Below are 20519 nucleotides of genomic sequence, written 5' to 3'. Positions count from 1 at the left end.
CCAGTCCTTACCTGCCCCTCCACCCTGCAGGAACTTCAGCAGGACGTACACACAGACAGTGCCAGCCAACGTGCGCCAGGCAGTGCCATCTGTCAGCTCGTTCACTGTAAGAGGGAAATAAAAAAACAAAACAAAAAACAGCAGACGCCAAATCAGTCCTACAGTACGAAAGACCAGACATAAGGAAGCGTGACTTCAAGACAAAATATACAACATTCAACATGAGAAAGCACACACTCACAGTGACCAGATCTCCTGCACCCATCCCCTGAGCCCTCCAGTCCTAGAGGTGACAGGCTCTGTATCCCTGCTCCCATCCCCTGCTCCCTCCAGTCCTAGAGGTGACAGGCTCTGTATCCCTGTGCTCTTCCCCTGAGCCCTCCAGTCCCAGAGGTGACAGGCTCTGTATCCCTCTGCCCATCCCCTGAGCCCTCCAGTCCTAGAGGTGACAGGCTCTGTATCCCTCTGCCCATCCCCTGAGCCCTCCAGTCCTAGAGGTGACAGGCTCTGTATCCCTCTGCCCATCCCCTGATCCCTCCAGTCCTAGAGGTGACAGGCTCTGTATCCCTGCGCCCATCCCCTGATCCCTCCAGTCCTAGAGGTGACAGGCTCTGTATCCCTGCTCCCATCCTCTGATCCCTCCAGTCCTAGAGGTGACAGGCTCTGTATCCCTGTGCCCATCCCCTGATCCCTCCAGTCCTAGAGGTGACAGCTCTGTATCCCTGCGCCAATCCCCTGATCCCTCCAGTCCTAGAGGTGACAGGCTCTGTATTCCTGCCCCCATCCCCTGATCCCTCCAGTCCTAGAGGTGACAGGCTCTGTATCCCTGTGCCCATCCCCTGATCCCTCCAGTCCTAGAGGTGACAGGCTCTGTATCCCTGCATCCATCCCCTGATCCCTCCAGTCCTAGAGGTGACAGGCTCCGTATCCCTGCTCCCATCCCCTGATCCCTCCAGTCCTAGAGGTGACAGGCTCTGTATCCCTCTGTCCATCCCCTGATCCCTCCAGTCCTAGAGGTGACAGGCTCTGTATCCCTGCACCCATCCCCTGATCCCTCCAGTCCTAGAGGTGACAGGCTCTGTACCCCTGTGCCCATCCCCTGATCCCTCCAGTCCTAGAGGTGACAGGCTCTGTATCCCTGCGCCCATCCCCTGATCCCTCCAGTCCTAGAGGTGACAGGCTCTGTACCCCTGTGCCCATCCCCTGATCCCTCCAGTCCTAGAGGTGACAGGCTCTGTATCCCTGTGCCTATTCCCCTGATCCCTCCTGTCCTAGAGGTGACAGGCTCTGTATCCCTGTTCTCATCCCCTGATCCCTCCAGTCCTAGAGGTGACAGGCTCTGTACCCCTGCGCCCATCCCCTGATCCCTCCAGTCCTAGAGGTGACAGGCTCTGTATCCCTGTGCCCTTCCCCTGAGCCCTCCAGTCCTAGAGGTGACAGGCTCTGTATCCCTGTTCTCATCCCCTGATCCCTCCAGTCCTAGAGGTGACAGGCTCTGTATCCCTGCTCCCATCCCCAGATCCCTCTAGTCCTAGAGGTGACAGGCTCTGTATCCCTGCTCCCATCCCCTGATCCCTCCAGTCCTAGAGGTGACAGGCTCTGTATCCCTGCTCCCATCCCCTGAGCCCTCCAGTCCTAGAGGTGATAGGCTCTGTATCCCTGCTCCCATTCCCTGATCCCTCCAGTCCTAGAGGTGACAGGCTCTGTATCCCTGTGCCCATCCCCTGAGCCCTCCAGTCCTAGAGGTGACAGGCTCTGTATCCCTGCACCCATCCCCTGATCCCTCCAGTCCTAGAGGTGACAGGCTCTGTATCCCTGCTCCCATCCCCTGATCCCTCCAGTCCTAGAGGTGACAGGCTCTGTATCCCTGCACCCATCCCCTGATCCCTCCAGTCCTAGAGGTGACAGGCTCTCTATCCCTGCTCCCATCCCCTGATCCCTCCAGTCCTAGAGGTGACAGGCTCTGTATCCCTGTGCCCATCCCCTGATCCCTCCAGTCCTAGAGGTGACAGGCTCTGTATCCTTGCTCTCATCCCCTGAGCCCTCCAGTCCTAGAGGTGACAGGCTCTGTATCCCTGCGCCCATCCCCTGATCCCTCCAGTCCTAGAGGTGACAGGCTCTGTATCCCTGCACCCATCCCCTGATCCCTCTAATCCTAGAGGTGACAGGCTCTGTATCCCTGTGCCTATTCCCCTGATCCCTCCAGTCCTAGAGGTGACAGGCTCTGTATCCCTGCTCCCATCCCCTGATCCCTCCAGTCCTAGAGGTGACAGGCTCTGTATCCCTGTACCTGTCCCCTGATCCCTCCAGTCCTAGAGGTGACAGGCTCTGTATCCCTGTGCCCATCCCCTGATCCCTCCAGTCCTAGAGGTGACGGGCTCTGTATCCCTGCGCCCATCCTCTGAGCCCTCCAGTCCTAGAGGTGACAGGCTCTGTATCCCTGTGCCCTTCCCCTGAGCCCTCCAGTCCTAGAGGTGACAGGCTCTGTATCCCTCTGCCCATCCCCTGATCCCTCCAGTCCTAGAGGTGACAGGCTCTGTATCCCTCTGCCCATCCCCTGATCCCTCCAGTCCTAGAGGTGACAGGCTCTGTATCCCTGCGCCCATCCCCTGATCCCTCCAGTCCTAGAGGTGACAGGCTCTGTATCCCTGTGCCCATCCCCTGAGCCCTCCAGTCCTAGAGGTGACAGGCTCTGTATCCCTGCGCCCATCCCCTGATCCCTCCAGTCCTAGAGGTGACAGGCTCTGTATCCCTGCTCCCATCCCCTGATCCCTCCAGTCCTAGAGGTGACAGGTTCTGTATCCCTGCGCCCATCCCCTGATCCCTCCAGTCCTAGAGGTGACAGGCTCTGTATCCATGCGCCCATCCCCTGATCCCTCCAGTCCTAGAGGTGACAGGCTCTGTATCCCTGCGCCCATCCCCTGATCCCTCCAGTCCTAGAGGTGACAGGCTCTGTATCCCTGCCCCATCCCCTGATCCCTCCAGTCCTAGAGGTGACAGCTCTGTATCCCTGTGCTAATCCCCTGAGCCCTCCAGTCCTAGAGGTGACAGGCTCTGTATCCCTGCTCCCATCCCCTGATCCCTCCAGTCCTAGAGGTGACAGGCTCTGTATCCCTGCTCCCATCCCCTGATCCCTCCAGTCCTAGAGGTGACAGGCTCTGTATCCCTGCTCCCATCCCCTGATCCCTCCAGTCCTAGAGGTGACAGGCTCTGTATCCCTGTGCCTATTCCCCTGATCCCTCCAGTCCTAGAGGTGACAGGCTCTGTATCCCTGCACCCATCCCCTGATCTCTCCAGTCCTAGAGGTGACAGGCTCTGTATCCCTGCTCCCATCCCCTGATCCCTCCAGTCCTAGAGGTGACAGGCTCTGTATCCCTGCTCCCATCCCCTGATCCCTCCAGTCCTAGAGGTGACAGGCTCTGTATCCCTGTTCTCATCCCCTGATCCCTCCAGTCCTAGAGGTGACAGGCTCTGTATCCCTGCTCCCATCCCCTAAGCCCTCCAGTCCTAGAGGTGACAGGCTCTGTATCCCTGTTCTCATCCCCTGATCTCTCCAGTCCTAGAGGTGACAGGCTCTGTATCCCTGTTCTCATCCCCTGATCCCTCCAGTCCTAGAGGTGACAGGCTCTGTATCCCTGTTCTCATCCCCTGATCCCTCCAGTCCTAGAGGTGACAGGCTCTGTATCCCTGCTCCCATCCCCTGAGCCCTCCAGTCCTAGAGGTGACAGGCTCTGTATCCCTGTTCTCATCCCCTGATCCCTCCAGTCCTAGAGGTGACAGGCTCTGTATCCCTGCTCCCATCCCCTGAGCCCTCCAGTCCTAGAGGTGACAGGCTCTGTATCCCTGTGCCCATCCCCTGATCCCTCCAGTCCTAGAGGTGACAGGCTCTGTATCCCTGCTCCCATCCCCTGATCCCTCCAGTCCTAGAGGTGACAGGCTCTGTATCCCTGCTCCCATCCCCTGATCCCTCCAGTCCTAGAGGTGACAGGCTCTGTATCCCTGTTCTCATCCCCTGATCCCTCCAGTCCTAGAGGTGACAGGCTCTGTATCCCTGCTCCCATCCCCTAAGCCCTCCAGTCCTAGAGGTGACAGGCTCTGTATCCCTGTGCCTATTCCCCTGATCTCTCCAGTCCTAGAGGTGACAGGCTCTGTATCCCTGTTCTCATCCCCTGATCCCTCCAGTCCTAGAGGTGACAGGCTCTGTATCCCTGTTCTCATCCCCTGATCCCTCCAGTCCTAGAGGTGACAGGCTCTGTATCCCTGTTCTCATCCCCTGATCTCTCCAGTCCTAGAGGTGACAGGCTCTGTATCCCTGTTCTCATCCCCTGATCCCTCCAGTCCTAGAGGTGACAGGCTCTGTATCCTTGCACCCATTCTGAGCCCTCCAGTCCTTGAAAAAGAATGCGTCTTGTGTTCTGTGTGAAATTCTTCAATACAGAAACCCTTTTATTATCCCTAACTGACACCCCCCTCAAAGGTCTTGACAAGGGCCAATCATTTATCCTCGCCATGCTAGACATCTCCTCAGCGTTTGACACCGTTAGCCATAACATCCTAATTGATCGCCTTACTGACACAGGCATCTCAGGAATAGCCCTGAGTTGGTTTGCATCCTTCCCAAACAATTGTCATTACAAAGTTAAAATTGGTAACCATGAATCGAACCCCATTAATCTAACACAAGGCGAAGCACAAGGATCATCCCTCTCCCCTACCCTTTTCAATATTCACCTTCTGCCAACTCCTTGCCGACCTTGGACTTATTCATTTTATCCTCGCTGATGATGTACAGATACTCATCCCCGTCACCGATTCAGTGTCCATTGCTCTCAAACTCTGGAACAACTGCCTCTCCTCAATCAACTTTCTCCTCACCAACCTCAAGCTAGCCTTAAATACATCAAAAACAGAGCTCCTTTTCATCTCCTCAGCTCGCCTCAACCCACCTCCCTCAGTTCACCCCTTCTCTTTCTCCCAACATGTCAGAGATTTAGGCTTCACCCTCGATAACCATCTCAGTTTTCAAAAATATATCAACAACACGACCAAAGACTATTTTTACAAACTGCAGGTTCTAAAGAAATTAAGACCTTTACTACATCACAATAACTTCCGGACTGTCCTCCAAGCCACCCTTTTCACTAAGATCGACTACTGCAACTCTCTTCTCTTGGGCCTTCCAGCAGCCTCAATCAAACCTCTCCAAATGCTACAAAATGCGGCGGCGAGAATTCTAACTCACGCAGATCAGACCACATCACTCCAATCCTCAAAGACCTCCATTGGCTCCCGATACCACCCAGAATCCTCCACAAGAGTCTTACAATTATCCACAAAACCTTGCACAACCAAAATATTCATTGGCTTAATGACTCCCTCCAATACCACACCTCCAACAGACCCACCAGATCCACTTACAAAGGATCCTTAGCCACACACACAAACTCACCCAACGCATATCCACCAAAGAACGGGCGCTTTCCTTAGCTGGACCAACATTATGGAACTCTGTGCCATCCGAACTTTGCCAGGAACACAGCACAGCTACCTTCAAAAAAAAGCTAAAGACCTGGCTGTTCGAACAAGCCTACACTTGAATTCTATCCTTCCTCCATGTCACATTCCTCCTCCCCCCCAAATCTACAAGCAATTGTATTATATTTATTTTTCACTCTTAATAAAACCTTTCCTAGGATCACTTGACCCTTATATTTTCTTATTCTCCCCAAGGTCCTCTATACCCCTGTTACATGTAACTGTATTTTTCTCCCTCAGTTCAAAGTATTACTCCCCTGTTACCTGTAAACCGATGTGATATGTCTATGAACGTCGGAATATAAAAGGTTTAAATAAATAAATAAAAATGTAGAGTAATGGTAAGGATACTCAGTGTAATGGGGGACAGTTTGCAGGAGATTTGAGGCCCTTGCAAGGAGTCAAGCAGCCTGGATCCAGCCGCCTCTGTTATATGATGATACAACCTGGGACCTCCATGGGCAAAGCCTCAGGGAGACGGGAGAATGAGGCAGATAAAGACAATGCCAAGTTTTTCTTTGGATTCAACATTTAAAGAAGGAAATGTATATTTTTGGTGGTTTTCAAGGGAAAATGATTTATTGACTTTTTTCTCTCTTATTACTGGTGACAACGAAACAATCGATGGCACATAAACCAACCCAGGAACATATGATTTCCAATCCCTCAGAGATTGTTCAGGATTAACTTTGTGAGGGGGGGGGGGTGGAAGGAAGGATGGTGGTAAGTGCACAAACGAACACATACATTCACACACACACATGCTCTCTCAGACACATACTCGTGCTCACTCCCACCCCGTCCCTCATCCACATATGCATGCCCAAACAAACCTGCTCACACACAAGATACCATCACCTCTGGCCCCAGTGTCACACTTAACGTCCAAGTTCTCTATCCCAGGATGGAGCAAGCCATCAACTAAAGCCACTAACGGTTTCCAAACCCCGACTAATTCCCCCACAGTCAGCAGCGTCTCCATGGTTTGCCGATCTGTAGCGCTGCAGCTCCTTCAACCATCTCCGGAGAAAAAGAACGTCAGAGCTGCAGAAATGGTGGGAAACTCACGGGGAGAGGGGATGAGTGGAGGGACAGGGGTTCAGCATGGATTTCTTTATTACTCAGCAAACAATCACAGCCTTTCCTCAAGGAGCCATGCATAATGTGTGACATCCAGTCTGAACACCGCCGGGGCCGTCTGTTTCAAGCCTTCCATCAGCCGTGACGGACAAAGGTCAAGCAGACAGGAGGGAGACTCGGTGTCTGACGGAGCTGCCTGCATGCGCTCATTGACTAATACGGAAACTTCTGCCGATGCCTGCACGGCTGCAGCAACTTTCTGCACGATGCACGCAGCTTTCTTAGGGAAATGGTTCACAAACCTTCCGCGAGCTAGGAGGGAAGGGAGAACCGAGGCAGAATGAAGCTTCTTACCAAACAGATTACTTCTTTTCTGGAGTTCTTAAGCCTCTGAAATTTTTTTTTTTTTTTTTTTTAAAGAAAAATAATTTTTCTTGGCAGCTAAATATTGCTTTATTCTACAGCAGATAAAATGTCTTGCATCGTAACTTACATAATAACATAGGACTGATGGCAGAAAAGGACCACATAGTCCATCTATTCAGCCAAGCAAGTTTCTTATGGAAGTAACTGCTGCTCCGTGCAGGTTACCCCATGTGTTCTGTTAAGGGAAGTAACTGCCGCTCCGTGCAGGTTACCCCATATGTTCTGTTAAGGGCAGTAACTGCCGCTCTGTGCAGGTTACCCCCATGTGTTCTGTTAAGGGAAGTAACTGCCGCTCCGTGCAGGTTACCCCCATGTTTCTGTTAAGGGAAGTAACTGCCGCTCCGTGCAGGTTACCCCCATGTTTCTGTTAAGGGTAGTAACTGTCCCTCTGTGCAAGTTATCCCCATGTTTCTGTTAAGGGTAGTAACTGTCCCTCTGTGCAGGTTACCCCATGTTTCTGTTAAGGGTAGTAACTGCCGCTCCGTGCAGGTTACCCCCCATGTTTCTGTTAAGGGTAGTAACTGCTACTCCCTGCAAGTTACCCCCATGTTTCTGTTAAGGGCAGTAACTGCCGCTCCGTACAGGTTACCCCCATGTTTCTGTTAAGGGCAGTAACTGCCGCTCCGTGCAGGGTACCCCCATGTTTCTGGTAAGGATATTAATTGCCGATCCGTGCAGGTAACCCCCATGTTTCTGTTGAGGGTAGTAAATGCCGCTCCGTGCAGGTTACCCATATGTTTCTGTTAAGGGTAGTAACTGCCGCTCCGTGCAGGTTACCCATATGTTTCTGTTAAGGATAGTAACTGCCGCTCCGTGCAGGTTACCCATATGTTTCTGTTAAGGATAGTAACTGCCGCTCCGTGCAGGTTACCCCCATGTCTTCTGTTAAGGGCAGTAACTGCCGCTCCGTGCAGGTTACCCCATCCTTCTGTTAAGGGTAGTAACTGCCGCTCCGTGCAGGTTACACCCATGTTTCTGTTAAGGGTAGTAACTGCCACTCCGTGCAGGTTACCCCCATGTGTTCTGTTAAGGGTAGTAACTGCTGTTCCGTGCAGGTTACCCCATCCTTCTGTTAAGGGTAGTAACTGCCGCTCCGTGCAGGTTACCCCCATCCTTCTGTTAAGGGTAGTAACTGCCGCTCCGTGCAGGTTACCCCCATGTTTCTGTTAAGGGTAGTAACTGCTGTTCCGTGCAGGTTACCCCCATGTTTCTGATAAGGGTAGTAACTGCCTCTCTGTGCAGGTTACCCCCATGTGTTCTGTTAAGGGAAGTAACTGCCGCTCCGTGCAGGTTACTCCCATGTTTCTGATAAGGGTAGTAACTGCCGCTCCGTGCAGGTTACCCCCATGTTTCTGATAAGGGTAGTAACTGCCGCTCAGTGCAGGTTACCCCTGTGCTTTCCAGTTCCTCAGAACGTAAAAGTCGTCCCTCGTTGGTTGTTGTATGAATCCAATTTCTGTATGATTCTTGCAACTTTTCTGGTTTTGTGCATAAGGAGCAAGAGACTGTGTGTTAGTCTTTAGTGAACATCAGCGAGGCAGCGTTCGTGTGAAGGCTGCGCTCTGAGAAAGCATTTGATGGAGCTGGATGTACATTTCTGTTTTAGCTCTTATCTCAGTGCAGATTTTGTGGTCTGCAGAAGTCAGAGAGTCAGAATTAGGAGTCAATCTCTGCTTTTTCTCTCCCTTTGTGCAGCAGTACCGGACAGGGACGTCCTCTGTCTCCTTTGCTATTTGTATTATTTGTAAGGCTCTTACCCATCAGATCAAGGGAGTTACCGTCTTTAAAAGGATCAAGGCTCCAGGTCAGAGATTAAACACAGCCTTTTGGCCAACAATCTGCTTCTAGTTTTTGGAGAACCCCGACGGAATAATTAACCTTAAGCCCACATTTTAACTCGGTGGCTTTTCCCTCCCGAGCAGAAGGGAGTCCTACCGCCCCCTTCTCTTTCGTGCACTCGGGGATCGGGATTGCTCTAGTGCAGACAATTTGAGCGGCAGAGCGGCTCTCGGGCACATTCAGCGTTCGGCCTGGTTTGCTCGCCGTGCTCCCATTTAAGACGAGAATTCCACCTGAGATCTTGCATCCTGCACAGATGTCCCCCTTGTCAGCCCCACTAACTCGATGTTACGTAGAACGGGGAGGGACGATGAACGACCAGGTCAGTTTAGGACCCTTACTTACCAGGCTGCTTTTGCATTCAGTAATTCCGAGGTGATCCCTGGTTAGGAGGCGGTGATGGGTTCTCCTGTGGTTAATTTGCTGCCCCGTACGGATATCCAGCGACGGCTAACGGCTAAAAATCTGTCACGCGTGGATCTTCGAAGGTCATTTCTTTTCCAAGTTTCACAGATGAAAGGAATATCCCTAATCCTAATCTTTTGGGGTATTCACAAGCAAGGCGCTATACTTTATCCCGTCCACGCCAAGCTTACGATGGGAGACACTGGGAGACTGGGATCATTTTCAGCTGAGGCTCCCCCGACGGCAGAAACTGCCCAGAGACCCTCTCAGAGCTGGTGGCTTCGGCTACTCCCCTTTCAGACGCTGGACCTTCTTTTGCCTTTGCTAGGTAAGAGGACCAGAGAAATGCGAGGCACAACCGTGACACGGAGCTTCTGTGGATCAGGTTCCTGGCCACGGAGCTGGACCCTGCAACCTTTCTTCATGAAGAGCAGAGCTGAAATGGCCACAGGAAGAAAGGGTCCTTGGGGGTCGGAGGGATGCTGGAATAAAAAGATGTTTATATATTGGCCCTGTATTTTGGCCCAGAAGACTGTTTTATCAGTCTGGGTAGGAGAGCAGCTGCTAATGCTCTGCTTGTGGTCGATGGCATTATCCGTAGGTACTGAGACAAGGCTGGGTGCGCAATCGAGGCACAAGCTCAGGATTACGGTTTCAGCCTTCGGTAATCCGGAGAAGGGAATGGCTGCCCGTGGGGGTTCATGAGCTACGAGTGAATGAAAGCTGGTCAGGGCCTTTACGTTTGCTTTGTAAGGGGCCGATGCAACGCAGTGCGCGCAGTCGGACGCGGGTTAAATAGGCGCTAATCCACCCACTAAATGTGCCCTGGGCAGACTGCAGTGAGAACCACCCAGTCCGGAACCTCGAGACCGACACCGCGCCACAGACTGGACGACCGTAACCACACAAGAGGCTGCTCCATGCCGACGCATCCAGCAAGGCCGGCAAATGAAAAGCCTGCGGCAGAGGCCTCTGAAGCGGGCGCACGTGCGCGAAGGCCCACGGCACCAATTCCAGCGTTGAGGCCATCGACCCCAGAACCTGCAAAAAAAAAAATCCCAGGCTCGGGACACCCTCAACGCCAATAAGCGGCAAACTTGTGACCGCAGCTTGATCATTCTCTCCTCTGTGAGAAACACTTTGCCTTGTCTCGTGCCGAAACGAGCCCCGAGATCGTCGAGTGTCTGGGAGGGCTCCCAATGACTCTTCGCCCGATTGACCACCCAGCCGAGAGATTCTAGCAGGCGAATAACTTTCTGTACCGAAGAACGGCAGCCGTCCAACGATTTCTCCCGAATCAGCCAATCGTCGCGATAAGGGTGCACCAGCACCCCCTCGCGCCGAAGAGCTGCCGCCGCCACCACCATCATCACCTTGGTGAACGTGCGAGGAGCCGTGGCCAGTCCGAAGGGGAGAGCCTGAAATTGGAAATGCTGACCCAGCACTGCGAACCTCAGGAAGCGCCGATGATCCGGACGAATGGGAATATGTAGATACGCCTCCGTCAGATCCAGGGAAGCCAAAAGCTCCCGAGAGCGCACCGCCGCAATCACTGAACGTAAATCTCCATTCGGGAACGCGGAATCTTTAAGGACGCGTTGACCGACTTGAGGTCCAGAATGGGCCGAAACGTGCCCTCCTTTTTCGGCACCACGAAGTAGATGGAGTAACGACCCCTGCCCCACTCGTGCGGAGGCACTGGGATCACCGCCCCCAACTCAGGCAACCTGCGCAAAGTCTCCCGAACCGCGTGAAGCTTCGCCGAAAACCCGCAGGGGGAGACTAAGAATAGGTCGTGAACGGGACGTGCAAACTCTAACGCGTAACCGTCTCTCATCACCGAGAGAACCCACTGATCCTGCGTAACCTTGCTCCACTCCCCGTAAAACTCTGCCAGACGGTCCCCTATATAGGGAGCGGCGGAGTGACCCGGCCTCGCTTCATTGGGGGGGACTTGACCCCCGCAGCTGCCCCAGCCGTGGGGGCCCTGAAAGGTCTCCGGCCGCCCCGAAAGGACTGACCCCAATTCGAACCCCGAGGCTGAAAGGGTTTCTGTGACTGCGACACCATGGGACCTCTAGAAGGACGAGACCGTCTGCCGTCCCCGAAACGCGACCGGGGCTGAAAAGCCTGACGATTCCTAGGTTTATCCTCCGGCAACTTGTGAACCTTCATTTCATTCAAGTGCTTTATCAGCTGCTCCCCAAAACCACAGACGACCCTTGAAGGGCAAAGAACCTAACTGGGCCTTAGAAGACACATCCCGCAGACCAATGACAGCGCCACAGCAAGCGTCGGGCCGCTACCGCGGAACTCATTATTCGAGATAGCGAACGCACCAAATCATAAAGAGCATCAGCTACATATGCGACTGACGCTTCCACGCGATCTGCATTAGTCGTGTCGGATCCAGGCTGTGTCTCCCCCCGTCTTGAAAACTCCGGACCCAACACAAACAAAGCCGGAGCAAATAGCGGCCCGCAGCCCCAAGGCCGCCCCTCAAAGATCCTCTTGAGATGAAGCTCCAACTTCCGATCCTGAACATCCTTAAGGGCTGCGGCTCCCGCAAGCAGAATAGTGGCCTTCTTAATGACCGGGGAAACCGCCGCATCCACCTGCGGAAGCGCAAAAAGCTCCAAGGTCTGCTCCGGCAAGGGGTAGAGTTTCGACATCGCTCTCCCCACCCTGAAGCCTGAGTCTGGGGAATCCCACTCACGTTCTACCAACTGCCGCACAGACCTATGATAAGGAAAGGCGGAAGGAGGGGCCCTAAGGCTATCTAGGACAGGGTCCGCCCCATCCATCTCCGGAACCTCCTGAGGAACTTTCAAACCCAGCTCCTCCTCCCTCCGGAACAGACGAAGAATCTTGAGGTCATCATCCTCTGCCACCGAAGGTGCCCCCATGTCATCTCCCTGATCGAGGTCTGGGGAACCCAGATCCTGTGCTGCCCCCTAACGCGGCCCCCGGAGGCTGAAGGCACGGACCCTGAGGCTCCAGGGGCAACTGTGGGCACCCTAGACCTTCCTGCTACGCCAGATAGGCTTCCAGAAGCAGGAGAATAAAATCAGGGAAGGGTGCGAACCTGGAGCTAAAATCGGACCCTTGTCTCCCCCAGGCCCCTGAGGCAAAGGGACTTGCTGATTAGCCCTCCCCCCCCCCCCCCCCCCGCCGAGCCCCTGCTCCTCTAGTGGGCTCGGATGGACCGGGGACAGCCACGGAGGGAGATCCCCCTCCCAACACGGCGGCCCTTGCGAATCTGGCGCCAAAATGGCCGCCGCTCCCGCCACGAGGGAGCCGGTAGACCTGGAGCCCGCAGGGTCATGCATAACCGGCCCGACCGCAGCAGCCGCGCACTTATCGAAGCACCGCCGTATTGAGAGTCCCAGGAGGAGGGAGGGCCCTTCCCCCCCCCCCGAAACGCAGCCCGAGCAGAGGCCGACCCAACCGAGACGCGCCGGGACTGCCCCACACGCGCAGCAAGCCGAGTCGTGAACCATAGTCCCCGGTCAAAAAAGAAAGAAGTAAAAAAAAAAAAAATCACCACACAGAACCGGCACGATCAACGGGGGTGGGGAGGGGGGAAGTCGCCCCAGAGCCTTCCCACGCAGCCCTCCTAGCGTTCTTATTTTTTTAAACTTTACTAACAAATAACCGGGAAGTTCCTCTCCTAGAGCTGAAAGGAGCTGTCCAGCTCAGATCAACCACAAAAACAAGAAGGAGAGAAACCCCTGAAGAAGAAAAAAGGGGCTGAAAGCCACACGGCCGGCCTCGTGAGGGGAGGGATCTGGACCTCAGCTGGTCCACCTCAACCGGACAGGGAATAGTTCCCAAAGGGCACTAACCCCCTGGGGGGAAGGCTCACCCGAAAAAGAAAAAGCTAAAGAAAGGCTAAAGAAACGACTGCAGGGTTTATGCACCCAATGCCATCTGCTGGAGAGAGAGAAATACCGAGCTACTGCAGGTGGCACCAGGGCTTATCAAGCAGTGTCAGCGAGGCTTTTCTCTGTCTCCATCTGCTGGCAGGGAGGAATAAACCCAGGAGTCTGCACTGATCCGGGTACGTACAGGGAACTGCTTTTCTGTACTTTCCTCAAAGATTCTTTCCTCAAAAACAGAAGCTACAAGGTTAGAGTCAACAAGAGAATCACCAAGTTATAAAGCAACGCTAGGCGTTCCACAAGGCTCTTCTTTATCCCCGACCCTCTTCAATATCTACTTACTCCCCCTCTGCCATCTGCTCACAAACCTAAAATTAACACACTACCTCTATGCAGATGATGTTCAGATATTGATCCCCATAAAAGAATCTCTGCCAAAAACGCTCGACTACTGGGAAAATTGCCTGAAGTCCATAAAAAGCCTCCTCTCCAGCCTGAACCTGGTTCTAAACGCATCCAAGACGGAAATCCTTCTCATCTCCCCTGAACACTCGACCATCTCCAACATTACAGCTCTGAACCCACAGATTTCTCAAACTAGAGACAAGAAAATTATTCCTTACCTGCTAATTTTCGTTCCTGAAGTACCAAGGATCAGTCCAGACGGTGGGTTATGTCCCCCGTCCAGCAGATGGAGTCAGAACAGACTTCGAGGGACGTCACCAGTATAAGCCAGTGCTCCCTCTGCTGGAGCTCAGTATCCCGCATAGCAAAGCCCAAAGGACCCGAAAGGGATTGAATCAAGTTACTCAACATACCTGAAAGACAGGCACTGAACTGCAATAACAATGAACCGCCAACGAGCGGTAAGAACCCAACTTGTAGAGAGCTGTGCAACACAGAAACAAGGCACAAACAGCAGGTAATAGAAGATATCGACAGGCATCAGAACCGAGCAGAAGCAGAAAGATCCCAGAGTGGTGGGCGTCTGGACTGATCCTTGGTACTACAGGAACGAAAATTAGCAGGTAAGGAATAATTTTCTTTTCCCTGTACGTACCAGGATCAGTCCAGACGGTGGGATGTACCAAAGCTTCCCTAAACCGGGTGGGCCCCTGAAAGCCCTGCTCGGAGAACCTGGGCACCAAAGTGTCCCATGGAGGACGACGCCAGGTGCAGTCGATAATGTCGTGAAAAGGTATGCAGCGACTTCCACGTCGCTGCTCGGCAGATCTCCTGGGAGGAGACGGAGCGAGATTCCGCCCAGGACGCCGCCTGCGAGCGGGTGGAATGAGCGATAACCCCGCTAGGCGGAAGACGGCCAGCTCCAATGTAGGAGACCGAGATCGCGTCTTTAAGCCATCGTGCAATCGTTGTCTTCGAGGCCTGACGCCCCTTCTTCGGACCGGACCAGAGAACGAAGAGATGATCTGAGAGCCGGAAATCATTGGTCACCTCCAGATAGTGACGCAAGGTGCGCTTGACATCCAAGAAACGAAGAGACCTAGGCTCGCTGGGTCCAAAGGACGGAAGTTCCACCGTCTGATTCAAGTGAAAAGACGAGACAACCTTCGGAAGGAAGGAAGGTACGGTGCGCAGGGAGACTCCGGAATCCGTGAACCTGAGATAAGGCTCCCTGCAAGATAACGCCTGTAGCTCCGAGACACGACGCGCAGAGCAGATAGCCACAAGGAAAACCGCCTTTAGAGTCAGATCCTTGAGGGTCGCCCCACGTATCGGCTCAAAAGGTGCCCCGGACAAGGCTCGAAGCACCAGGTTGAGACTCCAGGAGGGACAAGGATCCCGGACAGGAGGGCGCACATGCTTGACCCCCTTGAGGAAACGGGCAACGTCCGGTTGCAGGAGAAGAGAGCCATCCGCGCGCACGAAGGAACTCAGGGCCGACACCTGGACTCGTAGGGAATTATAGGCGAGTCCCTTATCCAGACCATCCTGAAGGAACTGTAGAATCGACGGGACAGACGCCTCCGTGGGTCGGATCCCCCTGGAAGAACACCAGACGTCGAACGTTCTCCAAACTCGCACATAAGCAACAGAAGTAGAAGACTTCCGGGCCCGCAGCATTGTAGAAACTACCGCCTCAGGGTAGCCCCTGCGTCGAAGGCGGCGCCGTTCAAAAGCCATGCCGCAAGACAGAAGAGTTCGGCCTGGTCGAAATATACTGGACCCTGGCGCAGGAGCCGAGGAAGATGACCGAGCCGAAGCGGGCCGTCCACCGCCAGCTGGAGGAGGTCCGCAAACCAGGGCCTGCGCGGCCACTCCGGAGCGACGAGAACCACAGGACCTTGATGATTTTCTATCCTGCGGAGCGTTTTGCCCACCAGGGGCCATGGAGGAAAAACGTAGAGCAGCCGACAAGTCGGCCACGGAAGGGCTAGGGCATCCACCCCCTCCGCGCCTCGTTCCCTCCGGCGACTGAAAAACCGAGGTGCCTTGGCGTTGGCGGCCGTGGCCATCAGATCGAAATGCGGTGCACCCCACCGCTGAATCACCAACCGCATCGCCTCGGCGGAGAGCTCCCATTCGCCGGGATCCAGTTGTTGACGACTGAGAAAGTCCGCCTGGATATTGTCCACTCCGGCGATGTGAGAAGCTGCGATCCTGACTAGATGCCTTTCCGCCCACTCCATTAGGGGGGTCGACTCCAGGGAGACATGTTTGCTCTTCGTGCCTCCCTGTCGATTGATATAGGCCACCGTGGTGGCATTGTCGGAGAGGATTCGTACTTCCCTGTTCCGGACCAGGGGAAGGAACCGCTGTAGTGCCAGCCGCACCGCCCTGGTCTCCAGACGGTTGATCGGCCAGGTCGCCTCTATCGGGGACCACGTTCCCTGTGTTGCGCTGCGGTCGCAGACGGCGCCCCAGCCCACGAGGCTGGCATCGGTAGTGACCACCACCCAAGTGGGCACATCGAGAGAGACTCCCTGAGCCAGATTCGTCGGTATCAGCCACCAGTCCAGACTGTCCCTGGCGACAGAGGGGAGAGGAAGGATCACCTGATAATCCTGGGACACCGGTTTCCACCTGGAGAGGAGGGACGCCTGCAGAGGGCGCAGGTGCGCAAAAGCCCAGGGCACCATATCGATGGTGGACGCCATCACTCCCAGCAACTGAAGATAATCCCGGGAAGTGGGCTCCTGCAAAGCTGAAAAATGACAGACATGCTCCCGCAACGACTGAGCCTTGTCCGGACGCAAAAACACCTTGCCCTGCAGCGTGTCGAAGCTGGCACCCAGGAAGTCCAGGCGCTGAGAAGGAACCAAAGAACTCTTGGCGAAGTTCACGACCCATCCCAGAGATTGTAGGATCTGGACCACCCTGGTCACCGACTCCTGTCCGTGGGCAAAGGACTTCGATCGAATCAGCCAATCGTCCAGATAGGGATGGACAAGTATCCCGTCCCTGCGGAGAGCCGCGGCGACGACAACCATGATCTTGGTGAAGGTGCGAGGCGCTGTCGCTAGACCGAATGGGAGAGCTGTGAACTGGAAGCGCTGGCCCAGAACCTTGAAGCGGAGAAACGACGATGCGCCGGCAGGATGGGAATGTGCAAATAGGCCTCCGTCAGATCCAAGGAGGCCAGAAATTCCCCTCGATGAACCGCTGCAATCACCGAGCGCAGCGTCTCCATGCGGAACCTGCTGACTCGCAGAGACCTGTTGACTTCCTTGAGATCGAGAATGGGCCGGAAGGAACCGTCCTTCTTTGGCACGACGAAGTAGATAGAATAATGACCCGAGCCCACCTCGCCGAAGGGGACGGGGGCAATGGCTCCTATGCCCTGAAGACGATCCAGAGTCTGCTGTATCGCCGCCCGCTTGAGGTCCGAGCCACAGGGGGAGAAGAGGAACCGGTCTCTGGGAGGACGGGCAAACTCCAAAGCGTAGCCGTCCCTTATAGTGTCCAGAACCCACTGGTCCGCCGATATCCTTACCCACTCCCCGTAGAAATCCGCCAGGCGACCCCCTATCCTGGGCGTGTGGGAGTGGGGGCATCTGGCATCATTGGGACGACTTTGGTGGAGGAGGACCCTGTCCGGAGCAGTCACGGGCGGAGCGGCGCCCCCGAAAGGACCGAGACCAGGTCTGGGGTCTGGAGGAGGAGGAGGAAGCCCGGGTCCCCGGCTGCCTGTACGACCTATAGCGCCTCTGCGCTCGGGTTCTAGTCCGGGTAGCCGCAAAAGCCCTGGAGGGTCGATGTCTGTCTTCAGGGAGTCGGTGGACCGCATTCTCCCCGAGAGATTTGATGATCTGATCCAAGTCATCTCCAAACAAGAATTTTCCGCGGAAAGGCAAGGACCCCAAGCTCGACTTAGAGGAAGCATCCGCCGCCCAGTTGCGGAGCCAAAGGAGCCTCCTAGCTGCCACCACCGATACCATGGAACGTGCCTGTACTCGGAAGAGATCATATAGGGCATCGGCCCCATAGGCTATCGCGGACTCCAGGCGGTCAGCCTGCGCGGCTTCGTCCGGTGGTAACGCTTGAGAAGTCAGCAACTGTTGCACCCACCGGAGACTGGCCCGCTGAGCCAGTGAGGTACACATGACAGCCCGCATGCCCAAGGCGGAGACTTCGAAAACCTTCTTCAAGAATACCTCCAACTTGCGGTCCTGAGTATCCCGGAGCGCTGTGCCGCCCGTGACCGGGATCGTCGTCCTCTTGGTGACCGCCGAGACGGCCGAATCCACCTTGGGAACCTTGATAAGATCCAAGAAGTCTTCTGGGAGCGGGTACAACTTCTCCATAGCCCGAGTGACTTTAAATGAGGCTTCAGGGGTATCCCACTCCCTGGTGAGAAGCTGCAGGAAGGACTCATGGATGGGAAATGCCCGAGGCCGGGGACAAAGGGCAGCGAGAACCGGGTCCCCCTTTCTGGCCGATGTGGTGACGGCGGGCGCCACCGGGAGCGGCGGATCCGGAGGAGGATCAAGATCCAGTTCCAAAAGGATCTGCTGTATCAGATCATTCAGTTCGTCCCGCTGGAAAATCCGGAGTGCCAGCGGGTCATCCCCTTCGGAAGGGAGCTCCGAGAGCGCAGGGTCCGCGGGATCCGGTAAGGGTGGCGATATCGGTGCCGCCGCTCCCGTGGCAGGCCGAGGACGCGGAAGAGGGGCTGGGGCCCCGGCCACCGACCCGACCAGGTCAGGGGGCGTCCCAGGAGGGGCCACAGGCACCCGAGGAGTCTTTGCCGGTGGAGGGCGAGGGGCCAGGTCCCCGGGAGCCCCCAATCCCTGAAGGTACGCACTATGCATGAGTAGAATAAACTCAGGTGAAAAACGAGGCAAGCTGGGAGGGGGGTCCGAGGGAGGAACCTCCGAAAGCCCAGGATCGGGCAAGCCCCCCTCCGGGGATAAATTCGGAGGTGAGACCTCCCGAAAATCCCTCCGCTCGGTCACAGCCTCCACAGCAGCGAGGTGCCGCGAAAGCAAAATGGCCGCCGTTCCCGCCAACGGCGGCGAAGTGGCCGGCCCGCGCCGCCCCTGCCGGGGGGAGGGGAGAGAAGAAGAAACGTCTGCCGGCTGCGAGGTGCCTTCCCCGCCCGGGAGGCACCTCGCGCAGATCCCCTCCCTTGAAATCCGGGACCCCGGCTCGCCGCAGGCCGCACATCGAGACGGCCGCGGCATTCGCAAAAACTCGTCGGGAGCGGCAAAAAACCTCAGGGGGGGGGGGCCAGGAGCACTAAGGAGGTGCCGCGGGGGGGCCGGAGGGCCTGCACAACCCGCCAAAGGGATCCCTGCAGCGCCGAAGAGGACGCGAAAAATAGGCCGCAAAGCCGCGGGATCGCCTGCCCACACGTGGGAGCCGGCCCACCGGCAACCACGGGGAACCAACAACCTGTGAAGAGAAAAAAAAAAAACCCTGAAAGGAAAAAACCAACACAGGGGAACAAAAACAAACTTACCCCAGAAACGGAGGAAGCAACAGAGAAGGAAGCAAGAGAGAAGGCAGAAGACACGCCTCCAAACAAGAAACCTTTTTTTTTTTTTTTTTTTCAAAGAATTTAACTTTAACTTGATTCAAATAGCTCAAGACAAGAAAACCTGGAAGAAGAAATAAAGAGAAATCCTGAAAAAGAATCCAACCAGCCTGGGGAGACCGTGGATCCCCCAACTCTCATCTGCTGGAGTCAGAAAGATACTGAGCTCCAGCAGAGGGAGCACTGGCTTATACTGGTGACGTCCCTCGAAGTCTGTTCTGACTCCATCTGCTGGACGGGGGACATAACCCACCGTCTGGACTGATCCTGGTACGTACAGGGAACTAGGAGTTATTCTAGACAATCATCTGAATTTAAAGAAATCAATTAATAATAACACCAAGGACTGTTTCTATAAGCTTCAAGTTCTAAAAAGAATCAAACCCCTTTTCCACTTCCAGGACTTCAGAACCATCCTTCAATCCACGCTATTCTCGAAAACAGACTGCTGTAATGCTTTACTCCTGGGGCTCCCCATTTCAGCCACAAAACCTATACAAATGCTCCAGAACGCAGCAGCCAGAATCCTAACCAACACCAACCGACGTGCTCACATCACCCCCATCCTCCGAAACCTACATTGGCTGCCAATAAAATATAGAATTCTATATAAAGCTCTCACTATAATCCACAAACAGCTCACACTAGACCTTCAGATCCCACTCAAACACCACTCGTCCGAAACACCCATCAAAGAAGCTTATAAAGGAACCCTTCAAGTCCCACCTACAAAATACACCCATCTAAAAACCACCAAAGATCGTTCCTTCTCCACAGCAGGCCCGGTCCTCTGGAACAGACTTCCGACTGACCTAAGACTGGAACCTTGCCTTCACACCTTTCGAAGACAACTGAAGACGTGGCTTTTCCTCCAAGCCTTCCCCTAGTCAAAATGACACTTCGGACTCAGCCCAAGGAGTGAGATAATTACCAATCTCATAACCCGTCTTATATTATTATTCATATGTTGCCAATTCCGTTCTACCTTTCTTCCTGGCTACTCTAGCCCCCAAGTTCAATGCCCCTGTTTTATGTAACTTTGCTTGTTTCTGCCTTCTTGTTCTTGGTTACTCTTGTTAATCCCCCAAGTTCCATGTAAACCGGCCTGATGTGAATTCCATTCGTGAAGTCCGATATAGAAATAGATATTAAATAAATAAATAAATACTTTTTTAAAATTTAAAAAACCCACCCTCTTCCGGCTGCTTTGAAGACCGACGCTGATACGCTCGGTGTCGGTTTTCATAACCGGCCGGCTGCATTATGAAAACCGATGCCGAGTTTAGTGGCGTCAGTGTTCATAACCGGCAGACCGCCGGTAACCGCGGGGTCGCGTTAGCAAGGAGGCGCTAAGG

At 54.6% G+C, this 20519-nt stretch overlaps 1 protein-coding gene across 1 annotated transcript in view; it reads right to left on the bottom strand.

Moving 5' to 3' along the window:
- The window catches only part of ABCB6 (ATP binding cassette subfamily B member 6 (Langereis blood group)), a 206922-nt gene that overhangs the window by 174106 nt on the left and 12297 nt on the right, over positions 1-20519 (bottom strand). Inside the window, exon 5 of the mRNA XM_029605015.1 lies at positions 12-104. Within this exon, the coding sequence (XP_029460875.1) occupies positions 12-104 (93 nt within the window). The remainder of the gene's footprint in view (positions 1-11; positions 105-20519) is intronic.

Source organism: Rhinatrema bivittatum, chromosome 6 (assembly GCF_901001135.1).
Source record: "Rhinatrema bivittatum chromosome 6, aRhiBiv1.1, whole genome shotgun sequence".
In the NCBI taxonomy this organism is placed as follows: domain Eukaryota; kingdom Metazoa; phylum Chordata; class Amphibia; order Gymnophiona; family Rhinatrematidae; genus Rhinatrema; species Rhinatrema bivittatum.
Note: the sequence above shows the minus strand (reverse complement) of the source record. Positions and strands in the feature narration are given on the sequence as shown.